Source organism: Doryrhamphus excisus, chromosome 4, assembly GCF_030265055.1.
Source record: "Doryrhamphus excisus isolate RoL2022-K1 chromosome 4, RoL_Dexc_1.0, whole genome shotgun sequence".
NCBI classification, from domain to species: Eukaryota; Metazoa; Chordata; class Actinopteri; order Syngnathiformes; family Syngnathidae; genus Doryrhamphus; species Doryrhamphus excisus.
Genome location: NC_080469.1, coordinates 10,748,553 through 10,774,041, shown reverse-complemented (window position 1 = coordinate 10,774,041; position 25,489 = coordinate 10,748,553). Strand labels below are relative to the sequence as shown.

Genomic DNA, 25,489 nt, shown 5'->3' with positions numbered 1-25,489 from the left:
AGTCAGCTGGTCAGATGCTGGTCAGATGCCTGCAACCCTCGTGAGGATAAGAAGCAGTATAGGAAATGGATGGATGGAGTCCAATCTTTTTTTTTTTGGTATATACCATGTCTACAGTATATAACCCAAGAACACAATATTATGTATGCCTTCAAAAATCTGTAAAAATCATCAAAAATGGCTGTGATTGAATCAGGTATATGTGTACTTTCATTTGTTATTTTCTTCAACTTTTTTGATGTCTTAGTTCTGTTCAAGATTTGAATTTTTCCTTCACACTGTTGCCAAAGCGCCTGCTCACGTGCTACTACACTACTAGTGATTTAATGTTACACACAGTAATTAAACAGGTTTGAAAGCCATTACAATGTTTTTACAGCGCCAATGTATCATGCACAAACCTCCAACTCAGGATGAGAGTGCAGTTTGGAGACAAGGGGTGTTGCCTAACGCTTGGATGCTTTCCTGTTAAATGTAATCTGCAGTGACAATAAACAACGTTTCATGTGTACCTTGTCCATCCAAACTAGCCAGACTGCGAGCCCCTTCCAGAGGACCCCCCCTGTCTTTCTCCTCATCCCTCTCATCCACCCGCAATGAAAGGATCTCCTGAGAGGACGACTTCAGAGCGGGAATGGATGTACGAGTCCTCTTTGAAGGGGAGAATCTAATCTCTGTACAGAAAAAAAAAACATCCAAGCCATCAGACTAAAGTGCAGACTAATAGCTCTATGTCCTCACATCACCGCTTCAACCATACTCATTCCCACAGGGGGTCCCACATAGTTGCATAACGTGGTTGCTATATTTAATATCGACAGGAAGTTCCAAAACAACAGCATGAATGGGAAAACCGTGCATGAGAGAGGATCAATCTATGGATCGGCTTTAAAAGCTCTCATAAGGGCCAGAATTAAAACATGGGCTATTTTTACTTCCAGGGGTTAATATTTGTATTGGTGTGGTCTTAAATGCTGGGAAATACCTTTTTGTGTGGTGGTCCAAAAACGTGCTTGTAATACACAAATTGCAGAAATACACTCTGTGAACACAATTATAATTTTTACTATCTATGCATTATGTTTGCAATATTTCCTGCTTTCCTGCACTTTCTTTACGCTAAAGCAACAAAATGTTGTATTTGACACTATAGTATGTTCAACATAATAAAAGGTGGTCATTTGCTCAATGATATTTTCCTTTGCTTTCTCTTTCTCAAGAGTGGCAGCATTAACATCCAGTAGTACTTTTGTATCATCCTGTAGTACCTTGATATCATTGCGCAGTGCTGTTTTCCGCTGTGGGTTTTTTAACCCAAGAGCAACATGCAAGGCAGTATTATCATCTTGTAGTACCTTGAAATAATCTTGTAATACCTTGATGTCATTAGGCAGTACTGTTTTCATCTGTTGGGTTTTTAACCTCTGCAAGAGCAACATGCAAGGCAGTATATCATCTTGTAGTACCTTAAAATAATCTTGTAATACCTTGATATCATTGTGCAGTGCTGTTTTCCTCTGTAGGGCTTTTAACCTCCGTAAGTGCAGAATGCAAGGCAGTATTATCATCTTTTAGTACCTTGAAATAATCTTGTAATACCTTGATATCATTACGCAGTACTGTTTTCATCTGTTGGGTTTTTAACCTCTGCAAGAGCAACATGCAAGGCATACTGTCATCTTGTAGTACCTTAAAATAATCTTCTAATACCTTGATATCATTGTGCAGTGCTCTGTTTTCCTCTGTGGGGCTTTTAACCTCCGTAAGTGCAGAATGCAAGGCAGTATTATCATCTTTTAGTACCTTGAAATAATCTTGTAATACCCTGATATCATTACGCAGTACTGTTTTCATCTGTTGGGTTTTTAACCTCTGCAAGAGCAACATGCAAGGCAGTATATCATCTTGTAGTACCTTAAAATAATCTTGTAATACCTTGATATCATTGTGCAGTGCTCTGTTTTCCTCTGTGGGGTTTTTAACTTCTGTAAGTGTAGAATGCAAGGCAGTATTATCATCTTGTAGTACCTTGTAATCATCTTGCAGTACCTTGATATTATTACGCAGTGCTCTGTTTTCATCTGTTGGGTTTTTAACCTTCGCAAGAGCAACATGTAAGGCAGTATTATCATCTTGTAGTACCTTGAAATCATCTTGTAATGCCTTGGTATCCTTGCACAGTGCTCTATTTTCCTCCTTTAGGTTTATGACTTCATCACGGCTCTGGTATAGTTTTTATCTGTATTTGTAGATTTCCAATCTGTGTTAGCAGGTCTCTTAGGTCAAGCAACTTATGTGCTACACATTCCAAGGGAAGCGCTGTCATCTCCTCCCTCAAGGCACAAAATAACCAATGATTGGCATCCAGAAATATACATGATGTTGAATCCAGATTTACATTCTTCAAGGTATCATTAAATGTCAAATCCTCCTCATCCGTCAGACCCAGATTTTTGACCCAGATTTTCAGGACAGGTATCATTTCACATTTGTTTGGCATTCTTGCTAGGCCTGTTAGTTTGCCTTGCTAGCAGATGTGAGTGTAACTTTATTATTTCAAAGAATCTGTACTTGTCACTACTGGTCCAATGTTTCCTAAAAAATATACATACAAAGCCTTGACATGCTGTTTACTGATGTTGCATATTTACAATTGGAATAATAATTTTTTTTTCTGGCTTACATAGCTGCCCCCCCCCCACCCCCACAAAAAAAATGTCTTTGTACGTGCCTGGTTGCAGCCAGTGACTGAAGAATAAAAGTGACAGCATTCCTTTGACAAAACAGAAGCTTGTGACTGAATGCCTAAACAAATGCCAAAACTCTTAGTGGGCCATGTGCCTCACATGTTTAAGAGCAGTTCAAATGTGATGTATCAGGAAAACAAAAACAAAAACGGAACTATTCCTCCAGTTCATGTCACAACTGTGCTCCTGGCACGCCCGTCTATCGTAAATGAACAAGGAAATGAACAGTGAAAAAATACACCTTCCTCTTTTAAGCGGCCGTTTGCTTTATTCTGTGACAACAAAAGTCAACTTACGCTGAGTCTTCCGGAAGACCCGAGTGCTCATGAACTTGAGAAAGCGGCTGGCGTAGAAGCCGGGTCGGTGCACCGACACAGAGTCCTGAGGACAGAGTTGACTCTATAATCATATAAAAGGCTTCTTTCATGAAGGAGGGTATTGACTTACGCCATCATACACCAGAGCTTTCCATGAATGTTCCAGCTTCTTTATGAATCTGCAGAGAGCAAAAACAAAACAGCTTATTAAAAAAAAAAAACTAACTTTCTTTTTAGGCTTTATCAGACCTTCATCTTATGAGCTGAAGGCTCCTCGCTTCCTGTTACCACATCAACCCCAAGAAAAAAAATGTGTGATGTGTGAAATCATCATCTAATAACAATAAAATTAGCCAATTATTACCCAAGTACTATATATAATCAAAGAAAATGGTTCAGAATTGAGTTGTAGTTTAGCGTGGGTTACAGTCGCAACAGTTCACTCGTTTATAACAGTTTTATTATTATGATTATGTTTATTATGGTATTGTTGCCTGGTGTGAGATCATTCAAACCTGCAATAAAAGCCTGTTGTTCTGGTGATCAAGTCTGACGAACATTAAAGTAACATTACTGACACTTAGTGACCAGTGTAAAATACTTCATACTAAAAATTTGAGGTTTCTTAATGTTGTATATTTGAATTTTAGTTCATTTAGTCGTTTGAAATGATGAAAGTATCTGTAATCAAGCACAAAACAGCATGATTTATTATTGTATTACTAAAAAAGCATGATATAGTGAAAACAATGTTATGAGTTTTGTTTTTTGTTTTTACCCCCACAAGAATCACCTTGTTCGTTAGGAGCAAGTGGAAGCACCTGTGGTGTCCACTCCCAGCTGAAGGTCTGAGTAATCAGCAGGGCTGGGTGGGTATATAAGGAGCATTTGCTGCGCCATTTTTTAATTTTTTTTTTTATTGTGAGTGTGTGAGAGTCCGTGTGAATAAACTGTGCTGTGTGGGATTTTATGTTTTGGCCTTCACCTGGTCCACTAATTTCCACTTTTTTTTTGTTCTGTCATTTTGATTGACTTAGTGGGTGGCAGGAAGAACTGATATTCCCATGCCACCTTTTAGAACCCAAGACCCTGTTTTGATTTACATGCAGTTTAGGTTAGTTTCCCACTTAGCAACCTTTATTTCACCAGTTTGTGTTCTACTTGGGAGGGGCAATATACCACAAAATTCGAACTGTGAAGTGCAAGTCTTATATTGTGGTGCTAGTTTGCAGTGCTGTTTCTAATATTTGTATTAATAACCCCATAAGGACTGTACCTGTATGATTGTAGAATATCGATGATGCCAAGAAAGATGAGCAGCTTATCTTCTTTGTGTGTTTTGGCAGGGATGCCACCCATGCTGAAGACAGAGATAACACAGGAGTTAGTCTTCTTCTGCACTATTCAAACAACATGCACTAGTGTAAATATGAAAGGCTGTGTTTGTAATAGATGTCTACAGTGCCCTGTGCAAGGTGGACTGCTGTTGTATAACTGGAGATTAAGACATAACAGGCAGTGTGTGTGTGTGTGTGTGTGTGTGTGTGTGTGTTTTTTCTCCATTCATCTGAGCCCACTCACGTGTCATCTGTGGTGAGGGCTTCAGCAGCCTTGCCGTCTCCCTGGATGGACTCCAAGGCGGTGGAGTAGAGGACCCTTTGGGCTACAGGTCTGGCTCGGTCCCCTACTGCCTGGCCCTGATCGGAACCCTCTTTCTGGTTCTGGTCCAGGACGTGAACACCCAGCAACAGGCTGTAGTCCATGATCTTAAAACTCTCCAACACCTGCAAATACAGCAGTTTACATGCATGATTCTTTATTTCCTGCTATTCCCCATAATTCCCAACACTCTGTCTTCTAGTAAACACATATTTGTGCACACACTTTAATTTGCCCTGACATGACCCTTCGCCTCAAAGGCTAGAGGACCAAACAGGAGGAAATTTCTCTTCAAACCGGAATTCCAGCAAAATAAACAAGGTGTTTCTCCACAAAGTGTTACACATTGACTCGTGTGAGGAGCCTTTCACCTAGTTCTCAAAGTCTCCCGACATCTTGTCTCCTCCTTGAACTAAAATAGAGCAAGCATTGAGCCAAACGCGAAGAAGGGGTTGACCTGTAAACTGTTAAGGGTAACCAGGTAGTTGTCGCCAAAGTGAGGCTGCTGAACCACTTTATAGCAAAAGGAAAGAATAGAGGGGCAAGTCATTTTGTAGGTGATTCTTTCTCCTTTGGAATTCTAAGTATGAGGAAGTGTGAGGACAATTTGTCATTATCTTGGTCATTCACACTTTCTGTAAATTACACATTCCTTTGCTGGGATTCAAAGGAAAAAAGAGTAAATGTAAAAAAAAATTTTTTTAATTATACCACAAAATTTTAAACATGCTTCTGTCCATTGAGGTGAACACATAGTGTCTGATGTACAGCAGGATAACATCCCGTGCATGAAGGTGGTATCTGCAATACACTGTTGACGTGGGAGTCACGCACAGGGATATGCAAACACAAAATGACTTACTAAAAAAACAAACAATGGGACTTTGTTTATGCTTTGACTTTTTCCATAGGAACGATTTGCATCCCTTCCCTCGAACGCTGCCAGTCCATTCAAACTGTAGCCATGTTGGTCCAATACACACACAGACACACACACTAGCCTGCCTACAAATAGGGCATCATGTTGCCCTGGTCTTGGCTTTCCCAGACTCATGATCAAGCTGCAATAACACAAAGAAAACTACTGTGTTTGTGTGGTCGTTTTGCCAAGGTTTTATTCCAATAATAGGCTAATATGTGGGGAAAATAAAGATTTTGGTTGAAATAAAACTATGACGCAAGTAAATATTTGGCGACTGCATTAATGTTAGACTGGCTGTGCTGCATATCAATCAAGTGGCACATGATATAGTGAGGATGGATCATAGGCTGATGATCTTTTTTTTTTTTTAATGCCATGCGATCGACCCACATTACGCTCGAGATACTACAACAACAAAGAACTTTCCCAATGTCAACTGAGTTATTACATCTTATTATTGCTTATGTCTACTATATTAGGTATTATAATTATAAAAGTGACTTCTTCTTCTTTCTCATTTGGCTTTTTCCTTTAGGGGTCGCCACAACAAATCTCCTCCATCCAACCCTGTCTTCTGCATCTGTCTCTCTCACACCAATACACTCATGTCCTCCTTCACTACATCCATAAACCTCCTCTTTAGTCTTCCTCTATGCTTCCTACCTGGCAGCTCTAAACGCAGCATCCTTCTACCAATATATTCACTATCACTCCTCTGGACATGTCCCAACCATCTCAGTCTGGTCTCTCTGACTTTATCTCCAAGGCCTAACGTGTAATGTCTCTCTGATGTACTCGTTCTTGATCCTATCCATCCTGGTCACTCCCAATGAGAACCTCAGCATCTTCATCTCTGTTACTTCCAGTTCTGCTTCCTGTCTTTTCTTCAGTGGCATTGTCTCTAGACCAAACAACATGGCTGGTCTCACCACACTTTTGTATACCTTTCCTTACAATTATATAGGGGTATTATTTAAAGTCTACAGGGCTCCAATAAAGTCAAAATGTTTTTTCAAAAATCATAGTTTTTCTATGCCCTAACAATGAGAATATTCCATTTATTAATACTGAAATTCACTATTGTGGTCGGGGCTGGAACCGGGATTAATGAGGGAGGACGATTGATTATGATTATGAAAACTTTTCTTTAAGCCAAATGATTCCATATTGCTGCTTTGATGTTTTTAATACTATTAGAAGGAAACCTGATCCAAACAATATGGAGTGGTGCTGGATAGGAGCACATTGCTGACATCCTTTGTGCCTGGAGTCTACGTGGCCTATCTGAAACCAAAGATATGAGAATGTGCTGACACCGTGTGCAGATACAATCCCAGGAACGTGTCTGCAAAATATAGATATTCATTATTCATCAGATTTGGGAGCCAGCGTTGAAATGTGCCTCTTGTTCAGTAAAAGCACACACAGTTTCATATCCTCGACGAGGCAGAACGCGATAGTGTTTTCTCAAATAATAATTGAAAGTGCCATTTCAGTTGCAGAGCAGGTATACTTTTTCTCTCTGTGCCAATAAATTGTACAATCACCCCTTTAAATGGTTCTTATGGGGTAAAATTATTGCATTATTTATAATAATACAGACAGAAACAGGACGGTAATAATGATTAAAAGAATTAATAGAGTTTTAGCCACAGCAATATTAATACTAAAAGGGAATGTAAATTACATTTACTGTTCACCTTAAGTACATCTATCGACTAGCATTAGAGTATAATGGGTTTTTAAGCTCACTCACTCACTGTACAATCTAACTCAACATGAATTATTCATCCATTGTGTTGCTCTGGCAATACGGGGATTGTCAAGGGGCTGCACAGTAATGCAGAGATGACTTGAAAAAAAGGAAGGACATATTTATCTGAATATATGGTAAAAATATCACCCCACCCCATTTCTGAACAAATAGCTCACGTGTAATCTTCACCAACATACACTTCCATGGAGAACTGATTCCCCACGCCCTCCTGGTTCCTTGCACTCCCCCCCTCGTTGCTAGGCGGCCGCTGACCTCCCAGCTGTGTTTTTGTCGGCAGCCTCTCTTGGGCTGACAGGGTGAGCTGCTTACTCATGGAAATGGACACACACATTCTGCTTAGAGGGCATTTTGCTTTCCCGCTCAGGAGGTGAGAACAGGAAGCAGTGAAAATAACAAAACTGTGGCCAGCCTGTGAGAGCTACAGTCCTTGTATAATAATGTACTATATCAATGCATACTGTAAATGTATAGGTAATACGACAGTATATGCTAACAAAGACAGGTTCGACATACTATCCCGAGATGCAACATTAGGTACACAGACACAATATGTCATAAAAATCGTGATTTTACAAAGATAGCATCCTCGAATAGTTTGTGATACTGGCCAAAAATATATGTAGGCCAAAAGTGCCAATGTTTTTTTTTTATACCAAATTAGCCCATTTTATGTTTTTCTTTTTTCTCCTTACTAAAATAATCACATGGTCTACATCTACAATGTTGTCCATCAGGCAACATCCATTTTTTTGTTTATTGTTCATCAGCAAGACTCTGATAAGCGTATTTAGTAGTATCGACTTGTGTATGTATGAAAAGATAAATGGTAGGATACATTGTGCACATACATGAAACATCTGATGTATGTGTGTGTGTGTGTTTGCATGCGTGAGTTAGTGGAGGGCTGGTAGCATGTCAGGTTGAGTTTTAAAAAACACAGACTTAGCAAGATGGGACGATGTTATCCTGCCTTGAAAATATTCCAAAGAATGCGGGCAAAGTCAGCACCATGGTCAATGATCCATGGGAAGGGTCACAAGCTGAGGAGCCGTCTTATATTGGTCATATACCTTTTGACCAACAAACAAGACCTTGGTTGACTCCCAAAGTTGTTTGACTTTAAAGGTGGGAAGAAAAGAGTGGCTTCACACCTGTTTGCACACAAATCCGGCAGAACATCAACAAGATTATCTGTTACCTAACAAGTTGACGTAACTGAACATACAGATATCCTCGTTTATCGCGGGCTAATTGGTTCCAGACCCAATTCTTTTGAAAATCAAATATTTTTAGAGTTCGAGCATAGGAAACCTTTTTAAACATTATCAGAGACCATTAGACATGAACTAACACCCCTATAGTTAGTTATAGTCAATCACCCATCTTTACCCTTGTATTATCCTATATAGTAGACATAAATAAGCCATTCAAGAAATAAACAAGGTTTGTGCTGAGTGGTGGGTGGGGTTAAAAATATTTGTGGTCATAATAAACCTCATCAGCCAACTATTAGAACACTATCCTCCCATGCCAACAGACTTTTTACATAAATAAACTACACACACGGATATAAAAGGAAGCATGCTGTGAATTGACAATCGCCCCAAAAAACAGTTACAATGAATCACTGTTGCATATATCAAATCATCCTATTAAACTCCAACCAACCTCCGCAAGCATGTAAAGTAATGTCTCCTGGCCTCCGCACAGAGGAATGCAAGGCCTTAAACCGAGCCGTGTCTGTCACGCTACCAGGATCATATCTTAATCTCATTCCATGTTTGCTGAGATGTCATTTAGTGAAACAGCCACAAGGAGACAAGAGCAAAGAGCTCAGGGCCAACAGGGTGCTTAGACGGAACACACAGTGACTTCCCAAGCACCTGGTGAGCTCTTGTGTAATCATAAGAGAAATATCATCTCACGCTAAAAAGGCACTCGGTTGACCTCCACGAAGGCAAAACAATCATAATAATAGCGGATTGAGAAAACTGAAAGTACGCCAGTCCTCTGACAACTGACAACTAATAAAAACAGACTATTTTCATTTCGTTTTTAAAACACAATGTAATAATAATGTAATAAAATGTAGAATCATGTAATTTTACAAGAGAAAAGTATTAACTTAGCAGTTTGGGCACAGTGGCTGTTGTCTCCCTGAAGACCTGCAATACAATCATCAGGCAATACTGATTAAATATTTAGTAAAAACAGTACTGGTAACAAAAAGCTAGAAAGAAGCAACTGCAGGCAAGTCTTTTGTTCTTTTTACAGTTTAGGTTTGAATACTAAATATATAAACATATTTGAGTATTAATGTAATAAAAGACAATTTGTGTCATTTTTTTAACCCATGTAAAAATATTTTTATTTTTGCAAATGTATTTATGTGTCATTTTCAGTTAAAATTGACTTTGAAAAAATTTGATTCATATTTTGTTTTCCGTGTGGCCTAATGCATGAATTTAAGCTTCTGTTCCCAACTGAGAGTGAGCAACTCGATATACATTCATTCATTCAGTCATTCATTCATTTTGTTATGACACCAGACCCATGTGTTCAAATGTTTTAAAGCAGGAAGAAATGACTTGTCTAAGAAGGAATTTTGATCATGCTGATGATTAAAAATCACCTGATATCCATGCCTACATTCCACCTACCCGGCAGTCTCTCTGCAGCGTCTTCATCAGGTTGTTGTACGTCTCTGTGTCAAAGTAAAGTCCTTCTTCGTGCATGTCCTGGAAGTCCAGATCTTTGAAGGTGGGACATGCCTTCTCTCTCTCCTTCCTGGAGGCTCGCCTCTTGTATGTGGATCCTTTCAGGTCGTATTTGTGGTGCATTTTGACCGAGCGAGGCAGCACATTGTTCATAACCACCAGCCGGATATTGATGCCTCCTGACTGGATACAGTACAGTCCATAAAATTTGGGAAGTAGAGTACGTGGGTTCTGGTTCAGGTTCTGTGAGGTGAAACACACCAGGAAAGCAACAACTGGTTAGTGTAACATCAACATGTACATTTAATCATGTCATGAAATAGTCTCATCTTTTATATTAATGTACATCTGCTAAGCAATATTATTATCAGAACTAGAATGCCTCACCATATAGTATCCAGGAAGTAATCTCTGCAGGAATTTAGCCTCCTTGTGCTGAACTGTTTTAATGATGAACTCATCATCAGAGGTCAAGTAGAAGAGAGATCCACTGGCTCCAGGGTTAGTCAGCTCAATCAAAGGCTCATTGACAAGTGAGTACTGAGGAAGGACAAAACACAAACAAATAACATTTGCAATGTCAGAGGTCACAAGACAGGACCTAGGGCATGGACTCTAGTTCATCCTAAAGATGTTTGATGGGGTTGAGGGAAGGTTATTCCACACCCAAGTCATCCAATCATGGGTTTATGGAGCTTGCTGTGTGCAGCGGGATGCAGTCATGCTATAGCTGCAATACTTTATGTGATAAAACTTTGCAGCAGAGTGTGTAGTTGAACCTTTCAACCTGTCAAGGAAATCAATCACACTACAATCAATACACGATATAGACCCTTGGGTCTTGTGCGGTATTTGATTCATGCAAAAATATATACCTGGATATACCTAAATAAGTGAAACAAAATGTTTGTAGTGGAGATATAGCAGGGATATGATATTAGCACAAAAATTAGATATCAGTTCATAACGGTATTGGATTTTCTGTCAATAATTATTGGTATATATTGGTATCAGTATATTGAATATCGCTAAGAGAGCCAGTATCAAGCATCTTTTATTTGTACATATTGTGACAACACACTGGCTGAATCAGAAAAAGGAATCCAAGCTCACTGACTAATAATCAGTGCTCTCCAAACAAGATATTTCATCAGCCGCTTAATGAATTACACAAAAAGCAGTAGCACTCAACCTAAAATGCCAGTATCAATGCACAATGACTTGTTTTCAGACTGCGTGCTAGCTCAAGCGTATCACTAGCATAATGCACCCTACAAAAAGCACACTACAAAAAAGAAAGCTGAAAAGTAGCACTTAAGTCTTGGTACTTGACTATAATTGTATTAGAAGTCAAGACGTGCCTCCATCTTGTTTGAAAAAATCAGCTTTTAGAGCCTTATTAAATGTGTTATTTGCTAAATTTGGTAAATGTTCCAGACTTTTTAATCCAGATGTCAGAGCTTCGGGGTTCTGGTTTTAATGTTGTGATTGTGGTACATTTGTGGTACATAAAGCTGCTGTTGGCATTCCTCTGAAACATCAATGTTTTGAAAGCAGAATAAAATGTTTAGTCCCTATTTGTAAGGACATGGATAAGCGAATACATGATACGGTCCTTGATAAAGGTGTCTATGTTTATTATTTGTACCGGTTCACTACGGGTTGTTCAACAGATGTTAGCTGTAGGTATCTTTAAATGTCAGTTCTCTGCTCAGTTCTCTCAAATTTAACTCAGATGTCCAAATGTCTTAAAACTGTTACCTTCAAGTTGCTGGTGTACATAGAAAAAATCTGTCAATTTACATTTTACAATGATTGCATAAAACCTATGCATTGTACTGAACGAGTGGTGGTATGCCAGCAAAGACTTACCAGATAGTCGTCAGGTTTGATGCCAAACAAGTCCCTGAAGTAGCGAAATGCCAGTGGGGCATAGGTCTTGAAGCGGAAGTCAGGATAATGATGTGCAGGGGTCAAGTTGCTTCCCTCACTGAGATGGGGAAAGCCCAGGAAACAAAGGAAATATTTTTTTTTTATCAGGAAAACCTCAAAAGCATTTTAGTTAGCTTTGTGACTTGTTGGATTGCATATAGTACGAGTAGGGGATCATTTAGGTCACCTTTGAGGAACAATGATTCACTTGTGCTGTTGACAAACTATAGTGTTCTCTTATTATAATACCAAACGTCCTTACTGAATACACAAGAGCAGGAGTGACGAACTTGAACACAACACAAAGACATGATCATCGACACTTGCATTGTCTTCAATGTCATGTGAGCTCTGACCCCTCTCAGCAATGTTGACCAATCCTGTTTGGTAACTAACCTAACCTGAATGTGAAGGAAACACATTCAAGAAGGTTATTGTGTCTAACGTTTTGCAGAATTCTTCCTTTTGTGAACCATTTTCCTCATGCCTAAAAGCTAAAACAATTGTTATATAAGGTTCTTGTCTTGTATAATGGTTGTAAATATGACAAACATTGTGTTAAATCGTATGAACCTCCTTTACGGCAGTTACATCGTGGCTGCTGTTGTATTGGCGTTATATTCTGTAAGAAGATCCAAGCTCCAATAAGGCCTGCTATGTAACACTACACCCGTGATGACTCTAAAGTGTAACGTGACTGCTCTGTTTAGTGTGCAATGACAACAATTGTTTGTGACACAAACGCCTCGCATGGAGACCATCGAGCAGCCCGCACCTGGAAATAATTCTTCCAATCTAATCATGCGTGTCTGGGTTTGTGTGCCTTTGTTTGCAGCCATGAATTTAAGTGTAACTGTGTACACAATGTGAAGCGTTATATCTCTAGTGATCTCTAGACTGACAAAACTATTAGAACCTCAAGAGAGGATTAAGCCACACATTTGACTTTCACAGTGCAAAGCTGACTGGTTCGCCTAAAACTATTTGTATTTTGCAGGGAACATGTCTGTGAGCTTCAAACATTTGTCCTAGTGAGGCTAGAACTAATTTGCCATAGTGAAGCCCAAACTAAGGTCAATATTTAGCGGTTGCTGAGGAGCTTGACAGTAAAAGGGTGTCAGGTGAGCCAAGAGCATATTTGCATAAAACTCAAACTCACTCATTTGCATAGCCAGGTGCACCATAAAAGGGATACAACACTTTTCAAGGTGATCACTGTTATTGTTAAATCATATACTATAAATTAATGGCAATTAAAATATTTATCTTTTTTTTATGAATACAGCACCTGTTTTCCACACAATTATACAGTGAAAGAAAAAAAGGGGACCTTTCCATCCGCATGATCCACTTTAATGAAGCTTTATGATTCACTGGCTCTTTAAAAAAAAATAACCCAGGGTTCTTAGGAACGTCTGGCTGCTATGTGTAAACTTTTCCATGGCAGTGTAATATAGAAATAGTTAAGTAAATGCATGTATTATGGCACTTTAAACGTACTAATGGGAGCAAGCACTGACCTGGGTAAAAAGACACTCTCCACCACATAGAAATCTTGCATAAGCACATCTCTGTCTGGTTTGGAGGTGAGGTTTCCAACTGTATAGCCAATGCCCAGCTGAATGGCTCCCTTCAAGGCCGATGACGTTGTCTTGATGAGAGAAAACAAGTGTGTTATTGCAGCCTGACACACATATGCCCATTGCATGTTGATGTTACAAATTACAATCCCCTAAAACTTACATGTGAATTGCCAAAGAAAGGCTGAGGTTTAAAGACTATAATGACACAAGATATAATACAAATCTGCAGATTAAGTGGAATGTATAAATTTGTGATCACAACAACAGCGTGTGCTCCCGTGCTTAGCAAGAAGTAGGGGTCATGTCGATCCTGTGGTAGTATTGTTTTGTTCAAGTTCCTTGCAGCTGAGTAGAAAACTTTTCAAGCGTAAGTTTCCCGTGGTGGCAAAGAACCAGTGAAGTTTAATACGACCACCTTCATCGTCCATTTGAAGCAGCATCCCGCAAGACAGCACAAAGTCATTGGCTATAACAGAAAAGAGCCTATCCCTCTCAATGGGGAGGAATGTCGAGTGTAACCGCTTGATTTAGCACCAAGAACCTCGCTGATTCACTCTAATATCTGCCCATATCCAGGGCAGCAATATTGGTATCGTATCAGAAGTGAAAAAGTTGTATCAGGACATACGTATAAATACTCTATTTAGCAGGACACATTTACAACTAATACACAAAACAGCAACTTGTCCTTAAGGGGCAAAGCACAAATAAATAAGCAAGTCTTGTTTTGCGTGGCGCAGGATAACCTTTGACTGCCTTTTATATGAATGTGAACAGTGGAGGCCACTGTGAGGAGCCGTGCAACAGCGGCAACAAAAATAGCTGACATCAGCAGTGACGTCCAAAGTGAAGTGTGACCAGCACTTGACTCTGATCGCTGGCATAAGAGTTGAGCAGGGATCATGACATTCCCTGCTCAATAAAAACCCATTTGTACAGACTCATGTGACTCAGAGTTGTTTTTAATATGAAGAAACAAGTTCAGATATGTCATAAAACGCTAAAACACAGCTAGGCTGAACTTTTTTACCTTCTTGTATGTTTTTTCCCTGTTGGTACTCCAAGCACCTCCAATTCCATTTTCTGTTGTGGTTGACATCTGAAAGAATAACGTCACAGGCTATGGTAAGTCCAAAAAACTTAAGCATCATCATATACTGTATAAAATGAAAGTAAATTTTTAAGGTCATCTTGATTATCCAGTATGCCTGACCATATTTGGGGTAGCTTGATGACAAGCAGCTCTGATTGAGACGAGACAAGGTCACCAAGGGAACGTAGAAATCACAAGGTAGACAAAGTCCGGAAGACGCTGCTTTATTGCCTCTAATCCAAGACTCTAATCCAAGTCTTAAACAATAATACCAGTTGAGAGGAATTCTCAACCATTATTTGTGGTGTAAAGCGGTATAGTAGGTACCAAGGAAGAACCACTTATATTTTTTCCAACTATATTTTTTCATTTGAAATTGTGAATTTCTCTTGGAGATGAATAAAGTATCTTGTTGTTGTAAAGTTACGTGTTTGATTATGCCGATCGCGCCATGAACTCCATTGCGGAAATGCAACTTTTCTCATTTCATTGTTTATTATTGTGACTAAGTGACTAGTGGTGTCATTGGCTTAACTTTTTGTTCACCGTGATTTTGGCTGTTATTTTTTTAAAATAATTGTCTCCGTTTATTGTATCTTTAATGGTTGCTAACACCTGAACTCAACTGGTGAATGAATTACCAATGAGACTTGTTTTCTGCCTAAAGTCAGCTGGGATAGTACAGAAAATGGATGCATGGATGGATGGATGAATACATAAGACAAGATCATAATTACCTTGCTTAATAAAAAGCTGTGTCTTTAACATTTATTAAGACAACATCTCTTGATCGCCAGGTTGAATGTTCATCCACAGTAAGGATGTATTGTCAGGAACCTGAATAGGAACACAGACACACAAATAGTGAATTACACACAGTTGAAAAGCAGGGACATATTATACTCACGGCCTCTCAAGATGCCAACTTGCAGTATGGGTGGAGAGAATTATTTCCACTAAATCAGTGCCAACAGTTCATAAAAGAACAGAGCCGCAGATTGTGTTTTAATGAGATGTAGCCTTGCTTGCAGTACAGAACAATTCACACACTAGAGCAGCGGGTCACTGGCTTCACATTTTCTGTAAATTTCACTGCACCACTAATTTTCCTTACTGTGTTCCTTTCTACATATTGTACAGGTTGGCTCTATTGTAAGCTCTCTTATTGTTGTTCCTTTGTCTTGTTGTGTCCATGAAAAGTATGAACAGAATCGATGACAAAGGGCATCATTGGCGGAAGCCAACATTGAAAGTGTGAGAAAATGTTGTCTTGCTGTTATCTGAATGAGCGAGTACTGCAATTGATGAGACTTGGAGTGAAGGTAAAGGCTTGAAAGAATAAGAACATTTGGATTTTGTCTGATAAAGCAGGTCTGCAGTGGCCTCACCACCGGCATGTAAATGATACATTCAACTGCAGGTCTTAAGAGCACTTTTACTCCATTAAGCACAACTATTCCATGCATTTATAGCTGTACAATATGTTGAGGATTTTCATTTAATTAATTTTTTTTTTTTTCAGAATACACTGAAGCAGATGTAAACAGAATGCAGCTGCAGCTCTTACCCACTCTCTGCTTACTATAAACAGATACATTACAAATGCATACATATTTCAAGTCCTCTTCTCTAAACTAAGTCCATGTTTGGTGGTGTGCATCATTCAGATCTTCAATACGAAACACTGCGACTGATGTATGAAGATTTTAATACTGTGTGATCCATGGATCCAAGTGTATCACTATGAGGAATGTTAATAAGGCTGCAGGCCTGTTGAGCTCGCTGCTGTCTGGCCGCAGTGTCACGAGGCAGTTCTATAGTGCTCACTCTCACTAGCTAACTCACACCTGACCCCTCCACCCAGCTGGTGTGCACTCCAACAGACTGTTTCCAGAATAATCCATGAAGAGTCCTGTAGCTGCAGCAAACAACAGCAGGTCTGTTGTTCATCGCCACAAAAGACCGGCATACAGATAGAGGGATAGGTGGGATAGGTGGATGCATGATCTCAATTAGCCATTTGATAGTAATTATGTAACACTATGCAAGCCAATTCTATAGTGACGCTATAAGAATAAACATCATAAACATCGCCAGTCTTCTAATATCACGCGCCTTGGTCAGAAAGTCTCCCGCCCTTTAATTACACACAAGTGCAGATCAAACAAAGTCTTTCACACCATATCTTCATTGCTTTTTCAAAGACAATGCTGCTGCTTCCATCCAGGCTTGATGGACGTCTAACAACCATTCTTTCACCAAGGAGTCGCGACAAGGAAATATGTGCTCAGAGCAGACATGGACCGTCTGGCATGACAAAAATGCAATGCTTCGGAAGTGTCCAAAAATCGACACTACCTCTCTGGTCAGATGATAAGTGCTGTTTACAAGGAGACAAGAATGAGATAGTTTGCTCAAACACCACCAGGATAAGTGGAAGTCATGTTTTCATCATTGCTTATTCATTTGCATGGAGTACACAAATATTACCTGAGCAAATTTCATTTGCTAAGACATTTTGCCACCTTTATTATCTTCGCCAGTTGCCATATATTTATTGCAATGGTGGGCTTAACTTTCATGGGTATCTATGAATGATTACAATTTGGGTCTGCTGTATTCTTGCTGCATAACATTTTTTTATGCAGCAGCAAGTAGCAGACGCTGACATCAGGCATGAGAGGTGCTCTACTAGGTTCTCTCACCAGAACACGGATTTTACAAATAGGTCCAGTTCTTTTTCAGTCCACAGAGACTATTGGGTTACTGTAGCAAATGGGACACATAATGCAGAATCAATACCTGACCAGAAATGCAGATTGGCTTTGACTGGGCTTCCGTGACCTTCACCACCCAAGTCTGTGAGATAAGATTTCTGGCCTGTATTGAACACAGTTATAAGGGCTTAGTTTGACCTTGAGATGGCAATCGGCCTCATCAAACCAACCACTTCAGTCACTTGATTCTTAAGATCTTTGCAGCAAACCAACTTTCATTTATTCATCAAAAAATAATCAAGTTCCATTGACAGCCTGCATGGCCAAATTAATTATTCATTAATTAATTTTCTACCGCTTTTCCTCACAAGGGTCGAGAGGCGGGGTACATCCTCGACTGGTCGCCAGCCAATCACAGGGCACATATAGACCAACAACCATTCACACTCACATTCATACCTATGGACAATTTGGAGTCGCCAATTAACCTAGCATGTTTTTGGAATGTGGGAGGAAACCGGAGTCCCCGAAGAAAACCCACGCATGCACGGGGAGAACATGCAAACCCCACACAGAGATGGCCGAGGGTGGAATTGAACCCTGGTCTCCTAGCTGTGAGGTCTGTGCGCTAACGCCAAATTAATTAGTTGTGTAAAATAAATCATTACAACACAGCTTCACCAAACACAGAGCACCTCCTGATGCAGACAAGGTGCATATTTAGTGTGGGCAATATTTTATATTTCTGTCACCTTGTGTAAACACTTGTCACTGTTTGGTCTGTGAGTGGCTTAGTTACCCTGTTGTGGAAAATACAATTGTCCCCTCTGTTACAAATCACACAGGAAGCAACACGCTACTGTGTGTGGGCTCCACTCCACTGAAAAGAAGTCATTTCTCATTATAAATAATATTAAATTATGGCTAGTCTTACAGTTAGGAGTCTTAACATTTTCAACCTATGGTCCCAACTTTTGGTGTTCAAAGTGGCCCAGGTCCCATTTATGTTTTCAAATATACATTACATATGCACTGGCATGTTGTAATCAAAGCTAAAGGTGGTCCAAGAAAATTTCACAATGTGTGACCTTCTATTGTCCTGGCACTGCCAAACTATAGAGTATATACAACCATAGGTCTTTGGGTCTTTCCTCCAAGAGACAAACTGTGCTACATCCTTTGGGTGGCATATGTCTTAATATTACACACATTGGTGGGCTGGGATAGGAATGTATGTTTGTTTTGCCATATATTGTGCATTTATCACTTTTCCAACAACAGTGCAGAGGGAAAATTTATTGTTTGGATCCTCGTTTTTTTTTTGTTTGTCGTTAGTAGGGTTGTAAACACAAAACATTTATTACAAAAATGTAAAAACAAGTCAACCAATATTTTGGTGGAGGGATGCCATATGTATGTACAAACAAAGAACAGATTTTGGCGAGGATCTGGAGAAAATGAGGAGGAAATGTGGACACAGAAATGTATTTTCATTTGCCGCCATATTAGGTACAATAAAGATGCAACAATTTAAGTTTAAGCGGCACCAGTGAAACCTCATACTCAAGAGTCTAGGATAAAGAATTGTACAGACTGTCCATTTGTAACGTCTCATATCATCCATGAACCAGGAAGTAAGCTGATAACGATTGAATAGATGAGCAAGCACACATTTGTTTTTCAGTTTGGTTAACAACTCAGCCTTTGCAGACATTCACGCTCTACTGAGTGTCCTTTTAGTTTATAGCATGTCAATGTAGCCATTTATTAACTATAATATGGAGGTGAAGAACTAGGATAGGAAACAGGACGAGGTGCAGGAAGAATTATTTGAAGGACCTTTGAGTACCACTAATGTTTGTTTGAACATAAGCAAGCGTTGTTCCTGAAAGCAAACAGTGTAACCTCAGTTTTCGTCGTTACTTTGTTCCAAAAGGGTCTAAAACCGAATTGTACAAAAACTAAAGCAATTTTTTTCTATAGGAAACAATATATATCCATTGAATGTCTGCATTAAAAACTCTGAGGCAGTGGCGATGAAGGAAAGGAGGAGACCTGATATTTTAGTCTTTCGCTAGGGGTTATTTCTTGAATTCAATAAAGTTTTTTAGCAAAGTGTTTGTACTTGTAAAGTTGTGTGGCCCCATGGTGGGTTATTCTTCATAAAGGGGTGACAGAGATGGTGACAGAGGGATGACAATGACTTCAGAGTCTGTGGAATGATACATGGACAAATGGAATTGTTTGTGTAACATTTTCATTTGAGTTTGCCAAATGAGCCTTACAAGATGTCATACTAACGTGTAAACTGAGTATCAGGAAGTTTGCCGTTTGGTGTCTGATGGCTGAATAAACAAACAATGCTGGGAATAATCCATCCATATCTTTATTAATACCACAGGAGTCAACATGCCAAAGGGTAAAATACAACAGTCATATTTTATATATGATAACCAAGACAGTGAGTGTACAAGAACTAAGGCAAAATCTTGGCAAACAAAATGTGTTAAAAAGCAACCCATACGGGACGTTCAAAAACTGAGGTTCCACTGTATCCCTTTTTCAATAGTCATTGATCAAATTGTTATTTTTGGATTGGTTGATTTGTATCTAATAGTTACATATTCAAAACCATTTATCTGTATATTAGAAACATTGTGTCAATAATGGAGCATACAATGAATACTGAACCCCTGCCACAGCCCTTGCAGACCTGAATGTGCTGCATCTCTATTGTTCCATCTCTAAACACCATATTGCATGCCACCATTATGTGTGTGACCTTTACACGATTAGCAAGAGTGTTGAGCTTTCACAAGTGACATGAGCAGATAGAAGGTGAGCTGGGAGAATGAGGAAGGCAAACAAATGTTGTATCCATTGTAGTCTTTAGCTGTTTGCCTCCCTTACGCTATGGCAAATTGGAACAAGACATCATTTTATTCATAGCTAAGTCACTGTAGACAACAGGCTCCACTGTGTAGCCTGCACTAATAAGGACAATGAGTCTATTTTTTAACAAGTACAATCATGCATAGTAGATTCACTGACTGCACGTATTCTGTTGGTGTAAGGCAAAAAAGACAACAAACCCTGAGAGAGATGCCTGTGGATACGCTATTCTGAGTTCTTCGTCCCACTGTCATTCTGCTGGAGAGGCAATGAAGAGGAGGAGGCTCATTCAGCAAGTCACATGAATCCACCCAAGGACAAAGGGGGGGAAAACATTGAGACATACAGCCAGAAAAATAGGGACAACGTCCCCTAAAGAGACTGTAAAGATACTGTCCTGAAACAAAAGCAAAATAGCTATAGAGTGGATTAACTGTATATGTTAACCGCCAATGACATCAGTGGCATACTACATGCAAGTTGGCCTCAGTTGCTAACGTGACATGCAAAAACATCATGTCAAACATCATATACCACCAATGATATGAAAGAAGAACAAAGAACAACTTGTCCACAAAAGCCCAAACCACCTTAGTCTTGTTTATGACTTACAAATATTATTGTGTGATACGGTGACATTTTTATTCTGTTGCAATTGTTGGTACACTTATGCACTGACAATGCACAAAAAACACAACAAAGCCTAAAAAACCCTAAACACAACAGGAGTTAATCCTTTAGTTGCTTATATGACATGTAATGTCTTGCGTGATGTCATGCATGATGACTTGTATGAACTATGCGACTTCACTGGAATATTTTCACAGGAAAGTCTTAAATGTACAACTTTGGAAAAAAAAACCTTCAAAAATAAATGTGAATGTCATGCTGATGTTCATTCTTTAACCCTCTAAACTTGCCTTGACCAAATGTCTTCCTTCCTTTAACTTTACCTTGTTATCCATGTATACTGAGCCCCATTGGGTGGGCCTCTGTTAGCCTTATCATTGACATGGCAGTAGAGCAGAAGGTGGGTTTGTGGGCTAAGCGGGACCAAAACAAGCAACAGCAACAGAAGCAACAACAACAAACATAGCGACCACCGAATAATTTGAATATTTGCAACACTGCCAATTTAACACTGTGCCAGAAATCCTTCAGGCCTCCAATGGACTAATGAGGAGCCCAATTATGCACCAATCAAGGCTGCAAGCACGTTTCAAGAGCTGGTGCCAGCAAGCTGTGGGTCCATAAGGGGGGTGTAATTAAGATGGTTGCAATATAAAAGGCAACTCTTACATCCAGATTTAGCCACTTCAAATAGAATGAAAGTGACACTGGCATTTGGTGACATTGTGTGAGACTATTCCAGTCGTGCAGTTGTCACTTTTGTATGAAAACACGGCTCTGTGAAACAGAAAAATTCCTTCATATGTGTGTCAGACCACTTCAACAACAGTTACATAACTTGGGAATTGTTTGTGTCAGTAGAATTCACTTGAATCCACTTGACTGTGCAAATAATTTTCCACATGATCCGGTGCATTATTGAGAACACTGTTTTTCAAGCCTTACAAATTCAAAAACACTGTATTGTTATGTCATTCGTTGGCCCTGTCACGATAATCAATAAACCACTTAATCGCATGATAAAAAAAAACACATTTGATAATTTTGTTGTCCTTGATATATTGACATGTGCATGTGTGTTTGTTGTCCAAACAGGCTGGGTGGCAAAAGGTTTCACTATTTGCATCTTTGTCAACACCTATGCATGTTGGTTCTTTCATGGAATGAACAGAGTGAATGAACCCTCCTGTCAGTCATCGAATCTCTTTGTTTCAGTGAGGTGAGGCGGCGGGGCTGCAAGTGAGCGTGCACACAGCAGCAGCACTACAAGATGGACTTTCTTGGTGCCTATTGTGTATAAAACACCACTGAATTGTTATTTTGTAACATAAAAACGTTTGTGACAAAGATATTAAATGTTAAGGCTTTAAATTCTCTGACTATCTTAGACATGTGGCATGAACACAAGTACATGAACACAATAAAAAGAGATAACAGTGAACACACCATTCTTGCAGATGTGCAGCAGAAGTGTATGGATGTGTACAAGCAAGGCCTCAGAGACTGATCATGTAGTGAATGTAAAGTTTCTTTTAACTTGGTTTGACTTGTCACACCATCTTCATTATTTAATATGAAGGACCATAGCCTGATTATTAGCATTCTGGATAATATTTCATTGATCTACGCAATCACAATAATAAAATTTGTTTCTCATTGTCACTGCTAAACAATTGTTCACATAGTTTTTGTCTACCAACTTTTGATTTTGAATTGTCATTTTGCTAAAAGCAGTACAAGATTAACCAGTTCGAGAGGAATCAGTCAAGATAAACCCTGAAGGCCCACAACCAGCATGAGAGCACACCCGTCACTTATTAACACATCACAACCTGCTGTCAACACCACCACCAGTGAACCTTCCACAGGTTTAATTACAGAAAAAATACTATTCAGTGGAGTAGAGTTCATTCCATTAATAATAGCAGTCACTATAGAGTCATATGGTTAAGCAAATTACATACTCCAGAGCAGTGGTATTTTCATATTTAAAAAGCAGTGTTACCCATAAGGCTGTGGGTGTATTTCCTCCAGTGGCAATGTACAGACAACAACAAATAATTGATTAAACAATTGTTAAAGGGGACATATTATGCTCTTTTTTTTCAACACTTTGTATTGAGTTGTGGACTCCTACAGAACAGCTACATACAATAACCCGCACAGAAAACTTTCTAGAATCTGCACCTATTCCAGCTGTATTTCCTTTGTGCTTCCCGCCAAAATGGTCTGTTTTAATTTATTCAGCCACGCCCCCTCCCAAACTACTTCCTGGCTAATGCGAACAACCCTTCCTAATTTAGTGGGTATAGGAGTTGATAATAGATGAATAAAGTCTGAATGAAGTGTAAAGTAAAGGCCACACAGCTAGGAGACCTGAGTTCGATTCCACACTCGGGAATCTCTGTGTGGAGTTTGCATGTTCTCCCCGTGCGTGGGTTTTCTCCAGGTACTCCAGTTTCCTCTCACATTCCAAAAACATGTTAGGTTAATTGGCGACTCCAAATTGACCATAGGTATGAATGAATGTAAGTGTGAAATATAGCATACATATATAAATTCATACAATGTTACTTAATATTGTTTTCAAGTTTCAACAACAAAAAACATTTTTTTTAGGTGATCGATCCAACGATTATTTTGTTGCGGTGATGCGCCACAATCAATTACATGTAGTGGAAACCCTGGAAGTCATACTTTATTTGTACGCATTCATTCTGCGATTGATTCACTTCGCTGTCTGGAATGTAAAATAAAAACAGCACCTCCTCTGCCCCAGTACAGTCTCCAGTGTTTCATGCCAACTGACAGTCCATTTGTTTCCAGTTAACATTTTTATACAGGTACAAATCTCATTTTATCTGTTTTGCAGGACTTGTTGCCATAACAGTGTAGCAACAAGAACTATCAAGTGAGTTTGTGTATGTACTGATAGTAATATGACCAGGACATCCCCTTAGTGTTAAAACATTATGTACATGAGGGCGTAGGACGCACTGACAGGCAAGTTTCATTATCACACCACGGTGAGGTATTTTTTTATCAGAACATGTTAGTAAAACCCGCCAATGGGGCCACACCCTTGCATGAAGACACGCGGCACCTCGGGTCCTAACACCATTATCAAGCATGAGCATAAGCCCTGGGAACTAGCACTGACTTATGTAACTGTCTTAAATCAGCCTCATATGCTTGTTATTATGCTGCAATCACCACCGGATCCCATGCAGTAGTGTACATACACACACAGTGCACTTTGACCAATAATCACAAGACTTGCCCTCAAATCCCTTCAGCTCCTCATAGTTGGGTCGCCTCTTCGCGAGGAACTAAATCTGTATGTGCCAATAAATACATATTAGTGGACTACATAGCTTAAAATAACAGTTTTGGATTTATATTTTTGAAACACTGCTTAGGTCACCTACTTCATTATAATGTAACGTTTGTGGGGCTAAAGGGTACCTAGTGTGCTCATTTTCGGCTTTTGTATTGAGTTGTAGTGAAACACTTATTCCGCCTATAAAGCCTTCTGAAAAATCCAAAAAGTGCTAATCTGATTTATAAAATGACTGCTAACAAACTTTCAACCTAATGTAAAAGATCTTGTATTTCTTGGGAAGCGTTATGTAACATGCAGATGCTGCACACAGGAGAAGCAACAACTGAGTGCAGCAAGAATGAGCACGGGAGGTCAGGTGTTACCCCCGAAGACACAGCAGAACATTTGCATGAGTAATTTCCCTTTCAAATGGCATCAGTCAGTGTGGAAGAAGTCCACCATCTCCCAGGCAAATTCAGGGTGGACACCGGAAGTTTAAAAAGAAAACCACAGACATAATGCATATAATGCATACAATATACATATATAATGCATATTTGAGAAATTGAATTTGACAATAAAACTACAAAAACAGTCAAACTTTAAAAGTCGGATTCTCACAAGAAAAAGGGCACACTTTTGCAAGGGTAAACAAGTATTATGAGGAAGCACAATGTAATTTGGGGAGCACAGAGTTGAAACGACAACAACTAAAATAAATCATATTCATCCATCCATTTTCTATGCCGTTGGTCCTCACTAGGGTTGTGGGTATGCTGGAGCCTATCCCAGCTGTCTTTGGGCGAGAGGCGGGTTACACCCTAAACTGGTCGCCAGCCAATCACAGGGCACATATAGACAAACGACCATTCACACCACACTCACATTCATAACTATGGACAATTTGGAGCCAAATAAATAATGACAAAGTCAAAATATTGCAGGAATAAAGTCACAATGTTACTAAATAGCACTTTTAAAACAATGTAAATAGTATAAAAGTTCCAACACATCATGCAGTGCTTTTGTATCACAGATACCCACGACTAAAAAAGCAACATGATAATCCATTTCACAAGGAGAAATATTGAGTCTCAAGGCAGTAAAGTGAGTCACAAGATTGAAAATCCAAAGCACAGCACATCCAACAGAAGTGTTGCCAGATGTTAACACACATCGGG

General features: G+C 39.3%; 1 protein-coding gene across 1 annotated transcript in view; it reads right to left on the bottom strand.

Annotated features, from left to right (window-relative positions):
- Positions 1-25,489, bottom strand: part of pip5k1bb (phosphatidylinositol-4-phosphate 5-kinase, type I, beta b) — a 33,265-nt gene that overhangs the window by 6,739 nt on the left and 1,037 nt on the right. Inside the window, exons 2-12 of the mRNA XM_058069862.1 lie at positions 15,485-15,584; positions 14,685-14,753; positions 13,592-13,722; positions 12,012-12,129; positions 10,527-10,679; positions 10,083-10,382; positions 4,646-4,848; positions 4,341-4,424; positions 3,195-3,243; positions 3,044-3,128; positions 513-674 (exon numbers count right to left, since the gene is read on the bottom strand). Coding sequence (XP_057925845.1) covers positions 513-674; positions 3,044-3,128; positions 3,195-3,243; positions 4,341-4,424; positions 4,646-4,848; positions 10,083-10,382; positions 10,527-10,679; positions 12,012-12,129; positions 13,592-13,722; positions 14,685-14,753 — 1,354 coding nt within the window. The 5' untranslated portion in view covers positions 15,485-15,584. The remainder of the gene's footprint in view (positions 1-512; positions 675-3,043; positions 3,129-3,194; positions 3,244-4,340; positions 4,425-4,645; positions 4,849-10,082; positions 10,383-10,526; positions 10,680-12,011; positions 12,130-13,591; positions 13,723-14,684; positions 14,754-15,484; positions 15,585-25,489) is intronic.